This window comes from Bos mutus, chromosome 16 (genome assembly GCF_027580195.1).
Source record: "Bos mutus isolate GX-2022 chromosome 16, NWIPB_WYAK_1.1, whole genome shotgun sequence".
Taxonomy (NCBI): Eukaryota; Metazoa; Chordata; class Mammalia; order Artiodactyla; family Bovidae; genus Bos; species Bos mutus.
The window spans coordinates 43488818-43509749 of NC_091632.1; the positions used below are offsets into that span (position 1 = coordinate 43488818).

Sequence of the window (20932 nt, forward strand, 5' to 3'; positions counted from 1 at the left end):
GTAACATAGTTCATTAGATACATGACTCAGTTCACAAAATGGTAATGGACATTGTCATCCCAGTTTGATGTGGATATATGTCTGTGTGTATGTACGTGTATATACACATACACATACCGCAGTTGTCTGCATCAAGTGGTGGCCTGAACATGTTTGTATGTGTGATATATGTAACTGAGATATACACCAAAATAGCAACAGTGGTTATACTCTGATACAGTGGGATTATGAGTATTACAATGTAATTTTTCTCTATTCCCCATCTTTTTACTTAGAAAAGTACTTTTGCATATACTAAAGCAAATACTTTTCCTAGTAGCATGGTCCCATTTTAACTGCTTAAGAGTACACCTAGACACTGGGTAAGACAAGCATACTTAGAATTCAAGCCCTGATAAAATCATTTTCTAAAAAGACCAGAAGCAGTAGTAGCAGAAGCAGCTGCGGGCGTTGTGGTCGCACATACGTACTGCTGCACACTGGCATCGGTCGGTCCCAAGACCCGTCTTTCTGACAGACTGCAGCAAATGACTTCAGGGGTAAGTTACCCTAAAGAGGAATGGAGAAAATATTAATTTCCTCGTTTTCATCATAAAGCACTCCACAGTAGTTCCTCTTCCAGTGTTTCGAGAGATGCTCCCAAGGAGGGTGATGAACCCACATGACACAGCCCAGCTACCTCGATACATGTGTGTGCTTGGTAATGTCTTCTTGCGTGTGTCTCTCAAAGATGTTGACCTCTTGCAGCAGTTTTTGCTTTCCATTTTAATCCAAGAACATGTCAGATTTCAAGTTCCTGCTGATGCTGCACCATTTCTTTAAGTGCCAAAGGGTGATGGTCAGAAGTCTGGGGAAGGTCAACCTGATCAGGCATGGAATGAATATGTCTGGATTTTTCTACCCTGCAGCTATTAGCTGGAGGAAAGTCATTTAAAATACTTCCTTAAACTTCACAAGGGTGTTTTCTATCAGTTCCATTGCTAATATCTAGAGGGACATTTTTGACATTGAGATATTTTCCTGAAACGGACTTTAAATGAAAGAAAGTGGCTTTGACAGAAGCTTTATGCTTCAAAGGAGAGCAGGATGATTTTTTTTTTCTTTCATCAGAGACTGAACAGGAAATACTAAAAAAAGAGAGACTTCCCTGGCAGTCCAGTGGTTATGGTTAGGACTTCAAGGTTTCACTGCCAGGGACTGGGTTCAATCCCTGGTCGGGGAACCACAAACAACGAGGCATAGCAAAATATATATATATCTTTAAAGATAATGGCTGATAAAACTAGATGTTCAATAGATGTTTATTTAAAAAGAAAAACAGATTTGCAGTTCAAGGAGCTATGGTAAGAGCCCGCCCAGAAGTTTGCGAATTGAGAAAAGTGTCTCACTTTTCCCCCCTCCACAGGACTGGATTGCATAGCCAGCTATCATTTCAGTGTTATTACTTTTTACCATTGGGATTCAGTGACAATTTTGAAGAACATAAAGAGGACATGTTAATCTCCTACCTGGGCCCCTAAAGCAACACACTAAGCATTTTTTGAAATTATCCTCCCTCTCCCTTAACAGTGGTCACTGTTTATAACTCTGCAGAATATACTGTTTGCAAGGGCTGTTTAATTTTTTGTGGGCCCAGGAGTTGTTTCAGGTAAAGGTCATTTGACCACGAGGAGTTTGATTATAGCAAGGTGATAACATAGAGCACAATGGCAAACATTTCAGTGGCTTTACCAGGAGCTGCAGTAATGTGTATGAACTGAGAAAGGTGTTCATTTATATCACCAGCGCTCCCCAAGACAAAGCTTTTTTAAATAGCAGAGTTCTGGGACTTCTGGTGGTTCAATGGTTAAGAATCCTCCTGCTAATGCAGAAGATGTGGGTTCGATCCCTGTTCCGGGAAGATTCCACATGCTGCAGAGCAATTAAGCCCTTCATCCTTGTGCTCAAGAGCCTGTGCTCCACAGCAAGAGAAGCTACCACTATGAGAAGCCCACACACTAACTAGAGAGTAGCCCCCGGCTTGCTGCAACTAGAGAAAACCTGAGCAGCAAGGAAGAACCAGCACTGCTATAAACAAATTAATTATTTTTTTTAAATAGCAGAATTCCTAAGAACAGAAATTTTTCTATAGCCATTTCTCTTAGCAAATGTATCATTTCTTTGAATTTTATTGTTTAATCACAGGGAAAAGAAACCACCATGCTGACAGCTGTTTTCCCATCTTCCTTTCACATACTTGCTGATATAAATGTGTATTCATTTAAAAACCATCATGATTGTGGTTGCAGTTAGCAGTTTTATATTAACTTACTTGCAGAAGTTCATAACCGGTCTCGCAGAAGACGGAGAAGTGGTCTTTCAGGATGTATTTGGCTTGCACAGGGGAGATGCGGCCATTAGGTGGCGCCAATGGATCAGGGCAAGGCTCAGCTGAGCAAGGAAATGAGACGAATGGGTTTGGCTGTGGTCTACAGCAGGCAAGTCTGAATTGAGCAATTAGAAGTTCTTGATTTATAAGTGAAACACTTATTGTGTAGAGAGAGCTTTCCACAAGTGGGATAGAGTTCTTAAGATTTAAATCCAAAGGCAAGATTAAATTTTCCGTTGCTTACTGTACAAATTAGGATTTGTTGTCTGGCCTGGGCTTCAGCCAAAGTGATGGAAAGAAAATCAGGCATGCAATAAGGGAGCATGGTCATTGCAAAGGGTGTGTCTGGTCCCCACCAGGGGCCTCACACACACTGCAGAGAACTGGGGAATGTAACAGGGGCGGTGGGGGCGGGAGTGGAGAAGAGTTGCACCACATGCATTTAAATCACAGGAAAGTCTCAGTTTCCTCATCCATAAGTCTGATGAGACTGTTTGCTCACCTCCTGGGGCTTTGTGAGGACTGAGTGTGAAGCACAGACGAACGTGCTTTGCTAATAAAGTGTTAGTCGTTCAGTTGTGTCCTACTCTTTGTGACCCCCATGGACTGTAGCCCGCCAGGCTTCTCCATCTGTAGGATTTCCCAGGCAAGAATACGGGAGTGGGTTGCCATTTCCTTCTCCAGGGGATCTTCCTGACCCAGGAAGTGAACTCAGGTCTCCTGCATTGCAGGCGGATTCTTTACCGGCTGAGTCACCAGGGAATAAGCACTGGAAGGGGATCAGTCCTGGGTGTTCTTTGGAAGGACTGATGCTAAAGCTGAAACTCCAGTACTTTGGCCACCTCATGTGAAGAGTTGACTCATTGGAAAAAACTCAGATGCTGGGAGGGATTGGGGGCAGAAGGAGAAGGGGATGACAGAGGATGAGATGGCTGGGTGGCATCACCGACTCGATGGACATGAGTTTGAGTGAAGTCCGGGAGTTCGTGATGGACAAGGAGGCCTGGTGTGCTGCGATTCATGGGGTTGCAAAGAGGCAGACACAACTGAGTGACTGAACTGAATTGAACTGAACTGAAGAGGTGGTCGCAGCCAGGGAGCCCTCCCAGCAGACCTCGTGGCTCAGAGCCAGACTGGCACCTGGGAAGCCTCTCCTGTCCCTCATGAGCATGTGCCCACAGGGCTCAGGACTGGCTTTCACTTTGGCCCCCAAACCCTGGCCTGTTGTCACCCCATGGCTTCAGCCCATCCCCCATGGCTGACAATCCCCCAAGGCCACCCCTCAGCCCACGCAGGCCATTTGCCTGTCCTCCACTTCCTCCAGCAGCCGATCTCTATGTGTCTGGGTGACTCTCAGTCCCAGGCAGGCCCCAGAGTCTCCAGGGACATCCCAGGGCTTACTGAGACCGTCTTAATCCCAGGCCAGGGTCCTGCTCACACCCTCCTTCACACACACTGCCAGGCCATGTGCCGGCCCCTTCTCACTCAGCAGCTGGCAAACCTGACTTTTCCCTCCTACTCGCTCTGAAACCAGTACTCCAGGTTTAGAAATTTTATTACTTTGACCCACAGGAAAACAAAAGGCTTTTAAATAATGAAATGTTTGGGACTTCCCTGGCCATCCAGTGGTTAAGACTTTACCTTCCAACACAGTGGGGTGTGGGTTCGATCCCTGGTCAGGGAGCTAAGATACTATATGCCTCGGCCAAAAAAACAAAAACAGAGGCAATATTGTGGCGAATTCAATAAAGACTTTAAAAATGGCCCACATCAAAAAAAAAGAAAAGGCTTCCCAAAGTGCTGGTCTCTGCCCTCCTGACCAGGCTCTCATTCTTTCCCACGTGTCCAACAGAGGCGGCCCAAAGGTTAATCTTTGTTAATCCAGTCTCCTCATTTTAAAAAGTAATACCTCCTTCACACACACCCCATGCCTTCTACATTAGCCCACCAACCCCCACCTTTCCACAGAGATGTTATCCTTCATTAGATAATTGAGACATTATATCTCAGGAAAGTTACTTTAAGAAGCTCAGTGTCACACGGCCAGGAAGCAGGTGGCACTACAGCTGGGACATCAAGCTGGGCAGCCTGACCCTCAGCCTGCACTCTCAGCACAGCTTGGGCTGCAAATATTTTGCTTTGGAGTTTCTCCAGTTCAGTTACTCGGCCCTTCCAAAAACATCCTCAGAGACCAGTTGGCTGAGAGTGTCAACTCTCAGGGGGACAGTCACATCCAGCGGTCAGTGCCCAGAAGATGGGGGACTTGGACTTGTGTCTAAGGAGGAAGTACCAAGAACCATCCAGTGTGTGAGGGTCTGTCATGAGGAAGAGGTGGGGAAAGCCCAAGAGGCCTGGAGGGTGGAGGCGGATCAGGGAGGCAGAGTGTAGCCCCAGCTGCAGATGCCCTGTCCAAACTCTGTGTGACGGGAGCCCCCATCTCTGCCCACCCCATCACACCCACTGCAGCTTCACACCAAGAAAGATGGAGCCTCTGGGCTTTTGCACATAACAGTTGCCTTGCCCTTGGGACAACACCCTTCCATATTCCTCCCTTTACCTCTCCCTTCTCCCCTGAAGCAGGTTATAAGACCCTTGTGTGACAGGTGTCTTCCCTACACTCAGAGGGAAGCCTTATCACCAAAGACAAAGGGATGCCAAGAAGAATCCTAACAAACAAGGCTGGCTACATTTGAGTCATTGAAGGGACTGAGGCTGAAGCTGAAGCTCCAACACTGGCCACCTGATCCCAAGAACTGACATTGGAAAAGACCCTGATGCTGGGCTTTCTCAGGGTAGGAGAAAAACGGGACGACAGAGGATGAGATGGTTGAATGGCATCACCGACTCGATGGCCATGAATTTGAGCAAGCTCCAGGAGTTCATGATGGACAGGGAAGCCTGGCATGCTGCAGTCCATGGGGTCGCAAAGAGTCAGACATGACTGAGTGACTGAACAACAAGTTTCCCCCAGTTCACCACCCTTACTTTATATTCCTCAACCTGTCACACTCCTTAGCAGACCCAGCACAGAAGTACACAGCTGTGTCTCTGGGTCTTCATTTCCTTAGGAAGGCAGTTGTGCCATGTAAAGCGTGGAGTGTGTGTAGAGTGTTAGTCACTCAGTCATGTCCAATTCTTTGTGACCCCATGAACTGTAGCCCAACAGGCTCCTCTGTCCATGGGATTCTCCAGGCAAGAATGCCAGAGTAGGATGCCATTCCCTTCTCCAGGGGCTCTTCCTGACCTAGGGAGTGAACCCAGGTCTCCTGCATTGCAGGCAGATTCATAGCATCTGAGCCACTGGGAAGCCCTAGTGCCACATAAAACTTACATGAAATGAACAAGTATACTTTTTCCCATTAACCTTTCAGTTTGCTTTTCAGACTTATCCAGGGACACTGAGCAGGTTAAGGAAAAATTGTCCCTTCCCAGTTTCCGGGGCCCAGCCAGGAAGAGTTCCATCCCTTGTGGTTCCTTGATGCTTCTGGAAGAGTCCCTACCTGCCCTCACCTGTGCTGTTGTATCGGACCTTCCAGCCCATGTGGTCCCCCGACTGATCGGTGGTAAAGGTGATGGTCACGGTATTGCTCTTGGTTTCAATCCTGCTGGGCAATGTCTTCCCACAGAACGGGCCGTATTCCGCCTTGTCTGTTCGAATCTGAAAACGGAGAGATACCCGTCACCCCAGGACCTACCGGGCCAGGATGAGGTGGGGGCCAGAGGAACCAGACCTTGAGGGAGTCGTAGGGGCACAGGGTCTCGGGGTGCGTCTCCACGTCAAAGGACTCCACAAAGTCCAAGATGACGTGGAATCCCTCCTCCAAGTGGATGCTGTAGGTGCAGCTGGAGAGTTTGGGGTATGGCTGTGGGTATTCAGGGCTGCTGAGCTCCCCAGACCGGGCAGTGAAGACCTGGTCAGAACACAGGGCTGGGGAGAGGGGGGAAGACAGGCACGGTGAGCCGGGCACAGAAGCCTGGCTCAGGCTACTGGTCGAGCTCAGACACCAGCCCCAGAAGCCCTTCCAGAGACAGGACACTCCACCCAGGGGCTGAAGGGACAGTTTAGGGAGGGGCTTCCTCTGGCTTCCAGGCTTTAGCTGACACCCTCGACACTTGAATGTACATTCTCTGAGGCTGCACTCACACCCCCAGGGAAGGTGGGGGCCCTAGGCCAAGGCTTCTGTTGCAGGAATCACTGGGCCAGAGTCCCAATTCCAGGAATGAGGGGTGTGGGATTTGCCCGGGGGAAGGAGGCACCAAGAGAAGAGAAGGGGACTTTCCTTATTCCCCAGGAACTGGGTGGGGAGTGGATGGGAGGAGGGATATCTCCTTGGGCTGAGGGTCACCCACCCACCCCTGACTCTAGCAACCCCCAAGTTCATCTCCCCCAGTCTTGGACAGTCCAGCCCAGCCTCCCTTGGGCCCTCCCCCCACCCACCTTCCCTGGATCAAGACAGGGGGGCAGTTGAGGGAAGTTCAAGTCCACATTGATCACAGATGAGTCTGGTTCCCACATTCCCCACTGAAACAGCTGACTCTGCCTTTGAAGAGGGAAGTTAGCATCACTCATGGGAGGGTCCTGCCCCCCTCCCCCAGGTGGTGGTGCAGGGGACATTTCAGGAAGTAGGAGCCCAGCACTGCCTTTCTTCTTCTACATGGCTGCTTCCCAGGGTGCAGAGGCAGTCAGCCCCAGATGTGGGGGACCAGATTACCTGTCAGTGAGTTGATGGGCAATCAGTTTCCATCCATCAAAACCTCCCTGGCCTCTTCTGCTCTGGGTCAGGCTCCCCCTAGCCCATCACACACAGGACCTGAATTGCCCTCTGAATAGGAAGTGGACCCAAGGATGCTCTGAGCCCAGTCCTTGGATTCCTGGTAGGGGAGCAGCAAGAGCTTGGCTGCCCTGTGGGAACTCAGGCAAGCCTATGCCCCCTCTCTGGACCTCAAGGCCCCACCATCAAAAGGAGGGTGGAGGTAGAGCAAGCCCTTCTGGGAAAGACGCCTGTGGCCCCATGGAGGGGGCCACCCCACCAACTGGGGCCCCTCAGACTGAGATGAGGGTGGAAGAGGAGAGGGGCCAGGAAGCACATCACGGCCCTCCCCCACTGTCCCCCCAGAGACAGGCAGCAGGTGGAGGTGGAGCCACGTTTATTGTTAGGTCCAAGGGGGCGGTCAGTGGGGGCTGCAGACAGCAGCAGACTTGCCCAACCCAGACGGGAGCTGGAGGGGAGGCTAGAGGCTCTGCTCTGGAAGAGAACAGAGACAGGGAGAGACACGGGGGAGGGATGACTGAGCAGGGGGCGCAGGGTCAGCTTCGAGGGATGCGGCTGCTCACTCCCCAGGGCGCCAGCTGGTTTTCCATCCAGGCCCCTGGCAAAGGCGCAGAGGGGCATCCAGGCAGTGGAGGACAAAGGGGTTGGCTGGCTGGGCACCAAACAGCAGCTTTGAGCAGGACCTGCCCTCACCCTGAGGTTCCATGAAGGGAAGCTTGTGTGAAGCAGGCCTGGGGCCCCCCACTCCTCCATCCCGGAGCCCCCCCACCCCAGGGAGGGTGAGCCAGGTACAGAGTGAGAGCCTAACACATGCTCACCAAGTGAATGAGCTGAAGGGGATGAGAGTGAGCCAAGGACAGGGCAGAGGTGAGTGAGGAATTGGAGAGCACGGGTGAATGGATGGATGGATGTGTGGATAGATGGACGGATAGATGGATGGGTGGATAGACAGATAGATGGATATATGGATGGGTGATAGATGGATAGATGGATGGATGGATGGGTGAGTGGACAGATGGACAGTTGGGTAGAGGATGAATGGGTGGATGGTGAGAAGGGACAGAAGACCAAGAAGGGGCCACCACCTAGGAGAAGTGTCTAGAGGGCCAAGGCCAGTGGTCCCTCCAGTCGCCTGGGCAGAGCAACTGTGGCCTTGAGGAGCCAGTGGTATCTTGGGGCAGAGTGGGGGCTGGGCCAGGCATAGTGTCCCCCTTTTCCCCTTTCCAGCTGTGGCTCACCTGAGCAGGTGCGCTTGTTCCTGTGGAGAACATAGCCCACACGACAGGAGCAGTAGAAGCCACCCAGGTAGTTGTGGCAGTGGTGGTCACAGGTGGGGGCCTCTCCTGGGGGCACCTGGCACTCGTCAATGTCTGGGGGAGGGCCAGGCAGGCAGGCAGCAGGAAAGGAGAGGGGATATCACTGAGGCCCGGGCTCAGGCTCAGAGGCCCCCAGCCTCACAGCTGCCCTGAGAGGAGCCTCCTCGGGAATGGAGGTGGCTTGTGCCCGGCCAAGTGCGAGAGGCCAAACAAAGGTCACTGTGGCCTTCCTGCAGCAGGTGGAGGGAGACCTCAATTTCACCCTTTTTAAACCAATGAAGGTGAAGCGTCCTGCTCCACGTAGCCAGGCCAGTGCAGGGAGCAGCCTACAAGGGAACCCAGTGGGTAGGCCTCTGTACAGGTTTCACTGAACTCTTAGAGCAGCCTCAGGACAAACACAGAGAGGTTGAACCACTTGCCCAAGGCCACACAGCAAGTCCCTGCAAGAGCCAGAATCTGAAATCAAGCATCGAAGTCCACATGCAGACGCAGTACTCAAGCTAGTGGGGCTTCACCTGCCCATCTGCAAATGGGCTCACCTGGCCCTTGCATCACAGGGGCCCCTAAGGATGTCCCTGGCACAGAAGGGCATTCAGTCTTAGCACCTGGCACCCAAGGGGGGCTTAGTGTAGAGCAGAGATCATGGCCTGTTAGGGATATTTGCATTGTGATGATGTCAGACCAGGTATGCACTCTTCTCCTGCTGGTCTGGCAAGAAGCCAGCCTCAGGGACTAGAGTGGGGGTGGGGAGGAGACCAAAGGGAGGACCAGTCTGGCCTGAGACCGAATCCCGCCCCCACAACCGGCCTCCTCCCCTGCTCACCCTCTGCAGAGTAGAAGGCCTCAAAGCCCGTGAACGGCTTCTCGTTGGAGTAGTCGGAGCGGAAGGTGACATCCAGGCTGGAGCCCGGTGAGTAGAAGGTGTCGTTGCCAGGCGCCCGCTCTGTGTCCGTGCTCTCCGAGCCACACAGCGTGGCCAGCTCCTTGGTCCCGGCGCTCAGCTGGGGGGTTCGGGGGTCACGGGGAGCAAAGGCGCGACGCCAGGCCTGACTGCCCTCCCACCCTCCAAGGTCAGACCCTGCTCCCAGGTGTCCCATCCCCCCGCCTGCCCTGCTGGCACCTTGACAAAGTCATACTCGCACAGGTAGGAGGGCTCCAGCTGGAAGTGGGTGAAGTAGAGGCGCAGGCGGTAGCCGGGGGGCGCCGTCAGGGCCCAGCGCCGCTCCTGGTTGTTGGCGTACTTGTCGGGGAAGCCGGGCGATGCCAGGCGCCCGAACACTGGTTTGGGCCACTGTGGCCCCGAGGACGCAGCCACCAAGCCCCACAGCAGGCCCAGGAAGACCAGCAGCCTGAGGGCGGTGCAGGGCAGGGACGGTGAGGCCTGCTCTCAGCCCTCACCCCTGCCAAGCAGGTCCTGGGGGCTTCCACCCACCTCATGGTGCACTCGGTGTCCTCTGGCTGACTAGGCACCGTCTGGAGCCCAGGGAGCCTCACCTTTGATCTGTTTGTCCAGCGCCTGGCCCTGCCCCCAGCCACCCTGGCCTTCTGGGAACAGACCCCATGACTCCTGCCTCCCCAGATTTCTGGGCAGCGAGGGCAGGATGCTCCAGGAGCCAGGGGCTGGGCCTGGGTGACGGCCAGGCCTGGGAACAAATGCTAGCTCTGTCTTCACCCTTGACCTCTGGGGTTCCCCAGCAGTGTGTGACTTTCAAGGTCACGCAGAGTCCTGGGGACAATGATCTCAAAGGTGGTGGCTTCTAGGTGGACATGGGGGAGGCACACAGGCATCTACCTTTCCCTCCTGGCAGAGAGAAGAGGGGAGCTTTAAAAACACGAGTCCACAACAATGGGGAACATGGGCAAGGACATGGAATCGACATTTAGGAAGCTGGAGAAACAGATGGACAGGTGGAAATGATGCTCCAGGAAGCAACTCTGAGCTTGCAGTGAAATCAGGAATTTGCGGCCCCAAGTCCTTCTGGACACAAGTAAGCATCTTGCCAATCCCTGCTTCCCATCCCCCAACCCCAGCAGAAAAGGGTGACTTATTCTTGGAGGAAACACCTGTCAAAGCAGGAGACGAAAGAGACACAGGTTTAATCCCTGGGTTGGGAAGATACCCTGGAAGAGACCATGGTGACCCATTCCAGCGTTCTTGTCTGGAGAATCCCATGGACAAACAGCTTAGCAGGCTACAGTCATACAGTTACACAGAGTCAGACATGACTGAAGCCACTTAGCACACATGCATGCATTCTTGGAGGAAGGATTTGGAGAGTCCCATCCTGCCAAGGATGGCAGGGCCCAACAGCAAACAAGGGATCCATGCAGACAGACCAGCCGTCCTCTGACTCAGCTCCTGGAACCTGGCAGCCACCAGACTTCTCTCTTTTCCCGGGAAGAGTGAAGAGGTCAGGAGGAAAGATCTAAAGATGCTGACTTGAAGGTTCTACATGCAAATGGCTCAGCATATTATCCACCGTGAAGGTCACCAAGCTTCCAATTAGCTTTTTAGTCCCTAGTCTTACAATGAGCAGAACTTTCAATGATTACTGAGGAAAACCGCATACATGAGAAAGACCAAAAAATATCAGCCAACCAACCAACCAACCACAGCAAAACAGAAAACATCAGTGAGAGGGAAATATCCAAAACTAAAAGGAAGCAATCATTCTTTTCAAAAGAAGAGGGCCAGAACAAGAAGCAAACACAGGATGCTTGCTGTTTAGCAAGAGCATTCAGAGAACAAAACATGGTTTGGGGAAATAAAAATACGATAGAAACAAAAAACTCAATAAAATGTTTGGAAGATAAGCTGAAGAAATCTTCCAGAAAATAGAGTTTAAAGAGAAAAAAAAAAACAGTAAAGATAAGAAGTCTTATATGGGGATTTACCTGGTGGTCCAGTGATTAAGACGCCAAGCTTCCAATGCAGGGGATGTGGTTTTTCGATTCTTAGTTGGGGAACCAAGATTCCACAGGCCCCACAGTGTGGAAAAAATATAAAAAACTAAACTAACAAACAAATATGATTCATTCGTAAGAAGCCCTATAGTATGTCAAAGACTGAAAAACAGAAATTCCAGGAAAAGACAACAAAGAAAGCAGAGGGAAGGAAATTATAAACAAAGTAACACAAGGAAACTTCCCAGAAGAGAATGCAAGTTTATTGATTGAAAATGTCACCCAAGTGCCCAGAACAAGAGATGAAAATAGAACTTTACACATGTTATTTCAACACAGTAGAGAGAAAAACTATGTTCTACAAATTGTGAGGTACAGAGAGGGAAGCAGAGGGAAAAATCACATACAAGAGATCAGATATAAATGATCCCGGAGCTCTCAAAGCAACACTGGAAACTAGAAGCCAGACTCCAGTGAGTGCCATATTGGAATATTCACATCCTCAGGTGTAGAACTCTTCCACACTGATCAAACCAGTCAATCCTACAGGATAGCAACCCCGAGTATTCATTGGAAGGACCCATGCTGAAGCTCCGATACTTTGGCCACCTGACGTGAAGAGCTGACTCAGTGGGAAAGACCAGATGCTGGAAAGACTGAAGGCAGAAGGGGTGACAGAGGATGAAGAGGATGGTTGGAGAGCATCACTGACTCATGTGTGCACGTGAACTGGAGCAAACTTCAGGAGACAGTGGAGGACAGAGCAGCCTGGTGTGCTGCAGTCCAGGGGTCACTAAGAGCTGGACACAACTTAGCAACTCAACAGCAACATAGGACTCGGCTGAAAGGATGGGATGTGATGTGTGGCGAGGCATTTGAGGCCTCGCAGAGTCTACCTGGCTCTCTTCTGGACCACTTGTTCAGGGGGAAGTCAGCCATCATGAGTGAGAAGTCTCTATGGAGAAGTCCACTTCAAGAGGAAATGGGTTCTCCTGATAACCACCTCTGTAATTTGCTAGTCCCGTGACTGAATCATCTTGGCAGCTGACCCTCCAGCAATAGCGACAGTTTTACTACAGCCTCATGAATGACCCTAAACTGAACCAACCAGCTAAGTCACTCCTAAATTCCTGGCCCACAAGAGACATGCTTACTGTTCCTCTTTCAACCTACTGATTGTTTCCATGTGCTACATTTCGGGCTAATTTTAAATGCTGCAATGATAAGAATAATTGAAAACAGCAAATCTCAAAATGTTGAAGGAAGATCATTGCCAACATATTTCTATACTCATCTAAATTCTGAACCCATCGGTTAAGCATGAAGATGGATAAAGACTTTCATGCCTGTCAGATTTTTTAAAACTTTCATCTCTTGTCCCCTTTCTCAGAAAACATCTCAAGGATGTGCTCCACCAAAACGACGGAGTAAAACAAGAAACAGAAAGATACGAGCTCTGAGAGTCAAGAGTGGAATTCCATCTGGGTAGTCAGGAGACAGGGAGAAGGCAATGGCACCCCACTCCAGTACTCTTGCCTGGAAAATCCCATGGACGGAGGAGCCTGGTGGGCTGCAGTCCATGGGGTCGCTAAGAGTCGGACACGACTGAGCGACTTCACTTTCACTTCTCACTTTCATGCATTGGAGAAGGAAATGGCAACCCACTCCAGTGTTCTTGCCTGGAGAATCCCAGGGACGGGGGAGCCTGGTGGGCTGCCCTCTATGGGGTCGCACAGAGTTGGACACAACTGAAGCAACTTAGCAGCAGCAGCAGCAGCAGCAGTCAGGAGACAAAGAACAGACTTGTCAGAAAGATGAAAATGATAAAATACCTGTAGAGCCTAAAGATTCTTTAAAAAGCTTTTTTCCAGTAGTTATTTTTCCTAAACAAATGTGAAAATTAAGCAAATGGAAAAAGCCTCCAGGGAAAGCAAGAAGCTATGCCAGAGATAAGAAGGTATCATTTTTTGTTTTTGTTTTTGTTTTCCTGAGTCTCAGCTGCAAATGTTATTTGCAGGGTTGTAATGGTGCAAACACTGAAGGTGGAGCCAACTGACTCTCATTTAATTGTTGAGAGTGTGGTGGGGGCAGGGAAGCAGAGAGCTACATCTTCGCCTTCCCAAATGGGAAATCGACAGATTGTGACTAAAACTGACAACAAGCATACTGTTTAGAGTCAAAATGGTAAATACCAAAATAATCAACAGAAGAGGTGAATGCGGCAGCCTTGGGAGAGAAGAGTGGGTACAAAGAGGGGCTATTTTTCTCCTAACAACTCAGGTGGGAACTACTGGAATCCTTAAAGTGGGGGCAGGGCTGATTTTAATACCTGAACTTCAGGATTCTAGATAGGATTCTTATTCTATTCTCCAAGTCAGAGACTAGACTTGTTCACGGACCTCTTCTGAATTTTGGGGACTTGAGAAGACTTGACTCCCCTCCACCAAACACTGGGTTCTGCAGATGAGTCTGTGTCCACATCACATCCACCCAGCTGTGGGGTCAGTGCTTTTTCTCAAGGCCCATCTCTGTGAGGTGGGTGCAGACTTCACCTACATTTGAGGAAGTGAAGGGATTTACACTGCAGACACCTTCTACTTCCAGGTCAGGTTGTTTTTTTTTGTTTGTTTGTTTTGAATCTTCCCAGAGCAGGGATCAAACCCATGTCCCCTGCCTTGGCAGGTGGATTCTAACCACTGGATGACCAGGGCAGTCCCAGGTCAGGCATTCTTGCTGCTATTTCTGCAATCTGGGCCCTTTCTTCTTCCCCTGCTCTGAGAAGGAATTCTGATCTCCACCAGCTCGGTGAGAACCATCTGACATGTGCTCTTTGAGAAACCTTGTAACCATGGAGGACCATGCTCCCATTTTACAGACAGGATAACTGAGTCAGGAGTTGTGAGTATCTAAGTCACAGATTTCCCTGGTGGTTCAGACAGTAAAAAATCTGCCGGCAATGTGGGAGACTGGGGTTTGATCCCTGCATTGGGATGATCCACTGGAGGATACTTGGCGACCTACTCCAGCGTTCTTGTCTGGAGAATCCCATGGACAAAGGAGCTTAATAGGCTACAGTCATAGGGTCACACAGAGTCAGACAAGACTGCAGTGACTTGGCACACATGCATGCATTCTTGGAGGAAGGATTTGGAGAGTCCCAGATCATACCGAGAATGGCAGGGCTCAACTGCAAACAAGGGCTCTACGCAGATAGACCAGCCTTCCTTGGACTCAGCTCCTGGAATCTGGCAGCCACCAGGCTTCTCTCTTTTCCCCAGAAAGAGTGAAGAGGTCAGGAGGAAAGATCTAGAGATGCTGACTTGAAGGTTCTACACGCAAATGGCTCAGCATGTTATCCACCATGAAGGTCACCAATAGTCCCTGTCATGTGCTCAGAGCTTCCAGTTAGCTTTTTAGTCCCCAGTCTTACATATGAGCAGAACTTTCAATGATTACTGAGGAATACCTTATACATGAGAAAGACCAAAAAAATATCAACCAACCCACCAACCATAGCAAAAAGAAAACATCAGTGAGAGGGAAATGTCCAAAACTAAAAGGAAGCAATCATTATTTTCAAAGGAAGAGGGCCGGAACAAGAAGCAAGCACAGGTTTCTCAAAGAGCACATGTCAGATGGTTCTCACTGAGCTGGTGGAAATCAGAATTCCTTCTCAGGGCAGGGGAAGAAGAGGAAAGGGCCCAGATTGCAGAAATAGCAGCAAGCACATGTTTAAAAAGAGCATTCAGAGAAGAAAACATGGTTTGGGAAAATAAAAACACAATAGAAAAAAAGAGAAACTCAATAAAATGTTTGGAAGATAAGCCGAAGAAATCTTCCAGAAAATAGAGTTTAAAAATAAATGAAAAAAACCAGTAAAGATTAGAAGTCTTATATGGGGATTTACCTGGTGGTCCAGTGGTTAAGATTCTAAGCTTCCAATGCAGGGGATGCAGTTTTTCGATTCCTAGTTGGGGAACCAAGATTCCACAGGCCCCACAGTGTGGCAAAAATATAAAAAATTAAACAAACAAACAATTCATTCCTAAGAAGTCCTATACAGTATGTCAAGACTGAAAAACAGATATTCCAGGAAAAGACAACAAAGAAAGCAGAGGAAAGGAAATTATAAACAAAGTAACACAAGGAAACTTCCCAGAAGAGAAGGCAAGTTTATTGATTGAAAATGTCACCCAAGTGCCCAGAATAAGACATGAAAATAGAACTTTATACATGTTATTTCAAAACAGTAGAGAGAAAAATCATGTTCTACAAATTGCGTGATACAGAGAGGGAAGCAGAGGGAAACATCACATACAAAGGGTCAGGATATAAATGATCCCAGAGCTCTCAAAGCAACACTGGAAACTAGAAGCCAGACTCCAGTGAGTGCCATATTGGGATATTCACATCCTCATGTATAGAACTTTTCCACATTGATCAAACCAGTGAATCCTAAAGGATATCAATCCTGAATAGTCATTGGAAGGAAAAATGCTGAAGGTCTGATACTTTGGCCACCTGATGTGAAGAGCTGACTCAATGGAAAAGACCAGATGCTGGGAAAGATTGAAGGCCAAAGGAGGAAGGGGTGACAGAGGATGAAGAGGATGCTTAGATAGCATCACTGACTCATGTATGGACATGAATTGGAGCAAACTTCAGTAGCGGAGATAGCGGAGGACCGAGGAGCCTGGTGTGCTGCAGTCCAAGGTATCACTGAGTTGTACACAACTTAGCAACTGAAGAGCAACACAGGACACGGCTGAAAGGATGGTATGTTATGTGTGCTGAGGCGTTCGAGGCATCCCAGCATCCACCTGGCTCTCTTCTGGATCACTTGTACAGGGGGAAGTCAGCCACCATGAATAAGAACAGTCTCTATGGGGAGGTTGACTTGGGGAGGAAATGGGTGCTCCTGATAACCGCCTCCGGAATTTGCTAGTCCTGTGACTTCATCATCTTGGCAGCTGACCCTCCAGCAATAGAGACAGCTTTACTGCAGCCTCATGAGTGACCCTAAACTGAACCAACCAGCTAAGTCATCTTAAACTCCAGGCCCACAAAAGACATGCTTATTGTTACTCTTTCAAGCTACTTATTGTTTCCACCTGCTGCATTTCGGGCTAATTTTAAATGCTGCAATAGACAATAAGAATGGAAAATAGCAAATCTCAAAATGTTGAAGGAAGATAATTGCCTACATATTTCTGTACTCATCTAAATTCTGTACCCATTAGTTAAGCATGAGATGTAATAAAGGGTTTCATACATTTCATTTTTTTAAAACTTTCAACTCTTGTCCCCTTTCTCAGAAAGTATCTCAGGGATGTGCTCCACCAAAACAAGGGAGTAAACCAAGAAACAGAAAGATATGCTGTCTGAGAGTCAAGAGTGGAATTCCATCTGGATGTTCAGGAGACACAGAACAGACTTGTCAGAAAGATGGAATTGATAAAACACCTGTAGAACCTAAAGATTCTTTAAAAGGTTGTTTTTTTTCAGTAGTTATTTTTCCTAAATGAATGTGAAAATTATCAAACGGAAAAAGCCTCCAGGGAAAGCAAGAAGCTATGCCAGAGATAGAAGATATCGTTTGTTTTTTTTCCCCCTGAGTCTCAGCTGCAAATGTTATTTGCATGGTTGTAATGGTGCAAACACTGAGTCGGAGCCAACTGAGCCTGTCATTTAATTGTTGAGAGTGTGATGGGGGCAGGGAAGCAGAGAGCTACATCTTCGCCTTCCCAAATGGGAAATCGACAGATTGTGACTAAAACTGACAACAAGCATACTGTTTAGAGTCAAGATGGTAAATACCAAAATAATCAACAGAAGAGGTGAATTCGGCTGCCTCTGGAGAGAACAGTGAGTATGCTGTTGCTCTGCTAAGTTGCTTCAGTCGTGTCTGACTCTGTGCGACCCCAAAGACGGCAGCCCACCAGGCTCCTCTGTCCCTGGGATTCTCCAGGCAAGAACACTGGAGTGGGTTGCCATTGCCTTCTCCAATGATGAAAGTGAAAAGTGAAAGTGAAGTGGCTCAGTCGTGTCCAACTCTTCATGACCCCATGGACTGTAGCCTACCAGGCTTCTCCGTCCATGGGATTTTCCAGGCTAGAGTACTGGAGTGAGTTGCCATTGCCTTCTCCAGAGTGGGGCTATTTTTCTCCTAACAACTCAGGTGGGAACTACTGGAATCCTTAAAGTGGGGGCAGGGCTGATTTTAATACCTGAACTTCAGGATTCTAGATAGGATTCTTATTCTATTTTCCATGTCAGAGATTAGACTTGTTCATGGCCCTCTTCCTGATTTGGGGGACTTGAGCTAGATAGGATTCTTATTCTATTTTCCATGTCAGAGATTAGACTTGTTCATGGCCCTCTTCCTGATTTGGGGGACTTGAGAGGACTTAACTCACGTCTCCACCAAACACTGGCTTCTGCAGTTGAGTCTGTGTCCACATCAGATCCACCCAGCTGTGGGGTCAGTGCTTTTCCTGAAGATCCATCCTTTTGAGATGTATAGACTTTACTCACATTGGAGGAGTGGAGGGATTTACACTGCAGACACTTTCTACTTCCAGGTCAGGTTGTTTTTTTTTTTTTTAATTATGTTTTGAATCTTCCCAGAGCAGGGATCAAACCCATGTCCCCTGCCTTGGCAGGTGGATTCTAACCACTGGATGACCAGGGCAGTCCCAGGTCAGGCATTCTTGCTGCTATTTCTGCAATCTGGGCCCTTTCTTCTTCTTCCCCTGCTCTGAGAAGAAATTCTGATCTCCACCAGCTCGGTGAGAACCATCTGACATGTGCTCCTTGATGAAGCCTTGTAACCATTGAGGACCATGCTCCCATTTTACAGACAGGATAACTGAGTCAGGAGTTGTGAGTATCTAAGTCACAGATTTCCCTGGTGGCTCAGACAGTAAAGAATCTGCCCACAGTGTAGGAGACTGGGGTTTGGGATGATCCACTGGAGGATACTTGGTGACCTACTCCAGCATTCTTGTCTGGAGAATCCCATGGACAAAGAACTTAGCAGGCTACAGTCATAGGGTCACACAGAGTTGGACATGACTGCAGTGACTTGGCACACATGCATGCATTCTTGGAGGAAGGATTTGGAGAGTCCCAGGTCCTGCCAAGGATGGCAGGGCTCAAATGCAAACAAGGCCTCTATGCAGACAGACCAGCCTTCCTCGGGGTCAGCTCCGAGAATCTGACAGCCCCCAAGCTGCTCTGTTTTTCCCAGGAAGAGTGAAGAGGTCAGGAAGAAAGATCTAGAGATGCTGACTTGAAGGTTCTACAAGCAAATGGCTCAGCATGTCATCCACCGTGAAGGTCACCGATAGTCCCTGTCATGCGCTCAGAGCTTCCAATTAGCTTTTTAGTCCCCAGTCTTACATATGAGCAGAACTTTCAATGACTGGTGAGGAATAGCTCATACATTAGAAAGACCAAAAAATACAACCAACCAACCAACCAACAACAGTAAAACAGAAAGCATCAGTGAGCGGGATATGTCCAAACTAAAAGGGAGCAATCATTATTTTCAAAGGAAGAGGGCGAGAACAAGAGGCAAGCACAGGATGCTGTTTAAAAGAGCATTCAGATAACAAAACATGGTTTGTGGAAATAAAAATATTATAGAAAAAAAGAAAAACTCAATAAAATGTTTGGAAGATAAGCTGAAGAAATCTTCCAGAAAATGGAGTTTAAAAAATAATGGAGGTTTTGCGTCGGCGTGTGTTCTGCGGCGTCATTTTCTCTACTTGGTTGGGGCGTCCCTAGCGGTCCGGGCCGGAGAGCCTTTCCCCCGAGTCATGGCGACGAAGGCCGTCTGCGTGCTGATTAAAATTTTTAAAAAATAAATAAATAAAAATAAAAAAAAAAAAAAAAAAACAACCAGTAAAGAGTCTCATATGGGGATTTTACTGGTGGTCCAATGGTTAAGACTCTGAGCTTCCAATGTAGGGGATGTGGTTTTTCAATTCCTAGTTGGGGAACCAAGCAAGATTCCACATGCCCCACTCTGTGGCCAAAAAATAAAAAGCTAAACAAACAAAAATCATTGTTAAGAAGTCCTATATAGTATGTCAAAGACTGAAAAACAGAAATTCCAGGAAAAGACAACAAAGAAAGCAGAGGGAAGGAAATTATAAACAAAATAATATAAGGAAATTTCCCAGAAGAGAATGCAAGTTTATTGATTGAAAATATCACCCAAGTGCCTGGAACAACACATGAAAATAGAACTTTACACGTGTTATTTCAACACAGTAGAGAGAAAAATCATGTTCTACAAATTGTGAGGTACAGAGAGGGAAGCAGAGGGAAAAATCACATACAAGAGATCAGATATAAATGATCCCGGAGCTCTCAAAGCAACACTGGAAACTAGAAGCCAGACTCCAGTGAGTGCCATATTGGAATATTCACATCCTCAGGTGTAGAACTCTTCCACACTGATCAAACCAGTCAATCCTACAGGATAGCAACCTCGAGTATTCATTGGAAGGACCCATGCTGAAGCTCCGATACTTTGGCCACCTGACGTGAAGAGCTGACTCAGTGGGAAAGACCAGATGCTGGAAAGACTGAAGGCAGAAGGGGTGACAGAGGATGAAGGGGACGGTTGGAGAGCATCACTGACTCATGTGTGCACGTGAACTGGAGCAAACTTCAGGAGACAGTGGAGGACAGAGCAGCCTGGTGTGCTGCAGTCCAGGGGTCACTAAGAGCTGGACACAACTTAGCAACTCAACAGCAACATAGGACTCGGCTGAAAGGATGGGATGTGATGTGTGGCGAGGCATTTGAGGCCTCGCAGAGTCTACCTGGCTCTCTTCTGGACCACTTGTTCAGGGGGAAGTCAGCCATCATGAGTGAGAAGTCTCTATGGAGAAGTCCACTTCAAGAGGAAATGGGTTCTCCTGATAACCACCTCTGTAATTTGCTAGTCCCGTGACTGAATCATCTTGGCAGCTGACCCTCCAGCAATAGCGACAGTTTTACTACAGCCTCATGAATGACCCTAAACTGAACCAACCAGCTAAGTCACTCCTAAATTCCTGGCCCACAAGAGACATGCTTACTGTTACTCTTTCAACCTATTGATTGTTTCCATGTGCTACATTTCGGGCTAATTTTAAATGCTGCAATGATAAGAATGGAAAACAGCAAATCTCAAAATGTTGAAGGAAGATCATTGCTAACATATTTCTATACTCACCTAAATTCTGTACCCATCAGTTAAGCATGAAGATGGCATAAAGAGTTTCATGCCTGTCAGATTTTTTAACACTTTCATCTCTTGTCCCCTTTCTCAGAAAGCATCTCAAGGATGTGCTCCACCAAACCAAGGGGGTAAACCAAGAAACAGAAGGATACGAGCTCAGAGAATCAAGAGTGGAATTCCATCTGGGTAGTCAGGAGACACAGAACAGACTTTTCAGAAAGATGGAAAGATAAAACACCTGTAGAGCCCAAGGATCCTTTAAAAAGCTTTTTTTCAGTAATAATTTTTCCTAAATGAATGTGAAAATTAAGCAAATGGAAAAAGTCTCCAGGGAAAG

General features: G+C 48.3%; 1 protein-coding gene across 1 annotated transcript in view; it reads right to left on the bottom strand.

Moving 5' to 3' along the window:
- Window positions 1-19182, bottom strand: part of MASP2 (MBL associated serine protease 2) — a 23599-nt gene extending 4417 nt beyond the window's left edge. The window contains exons 1-8 of the mRNA XM_070384402.1: window positions 19130-19182; window positions 9577-9805; window positions 9280-9457; window positions 8379-8510; window positions 6100-6296; window positions 5879-6026; window positions 2312-2430; window positions 471-549 (exon numbers count right to left, since the gene is read on the bottom strand). Coding sequence (XP_070240503.1) covers window positions 471-549; window positions 2312-2430; window positions 5879-6026; window positions 6100-6296; window positions 8379-8510; window positions 9280-9457; window positions 9577-9805; window positions 19130-19182 — 1135 coding nt within the window. The remainder of the gene's footprint in view (window positions 1-470; window positions 550-2311; window positions 2431-5878; window positions 6027-6099; window positions 6297-8378; window positions 8511-9279; window positions 9458-9576; window positions 9806-19129) is intronic.
- Between the last annotated feature and the right edge of the window lie 1750 nt (window positions 19183-20932).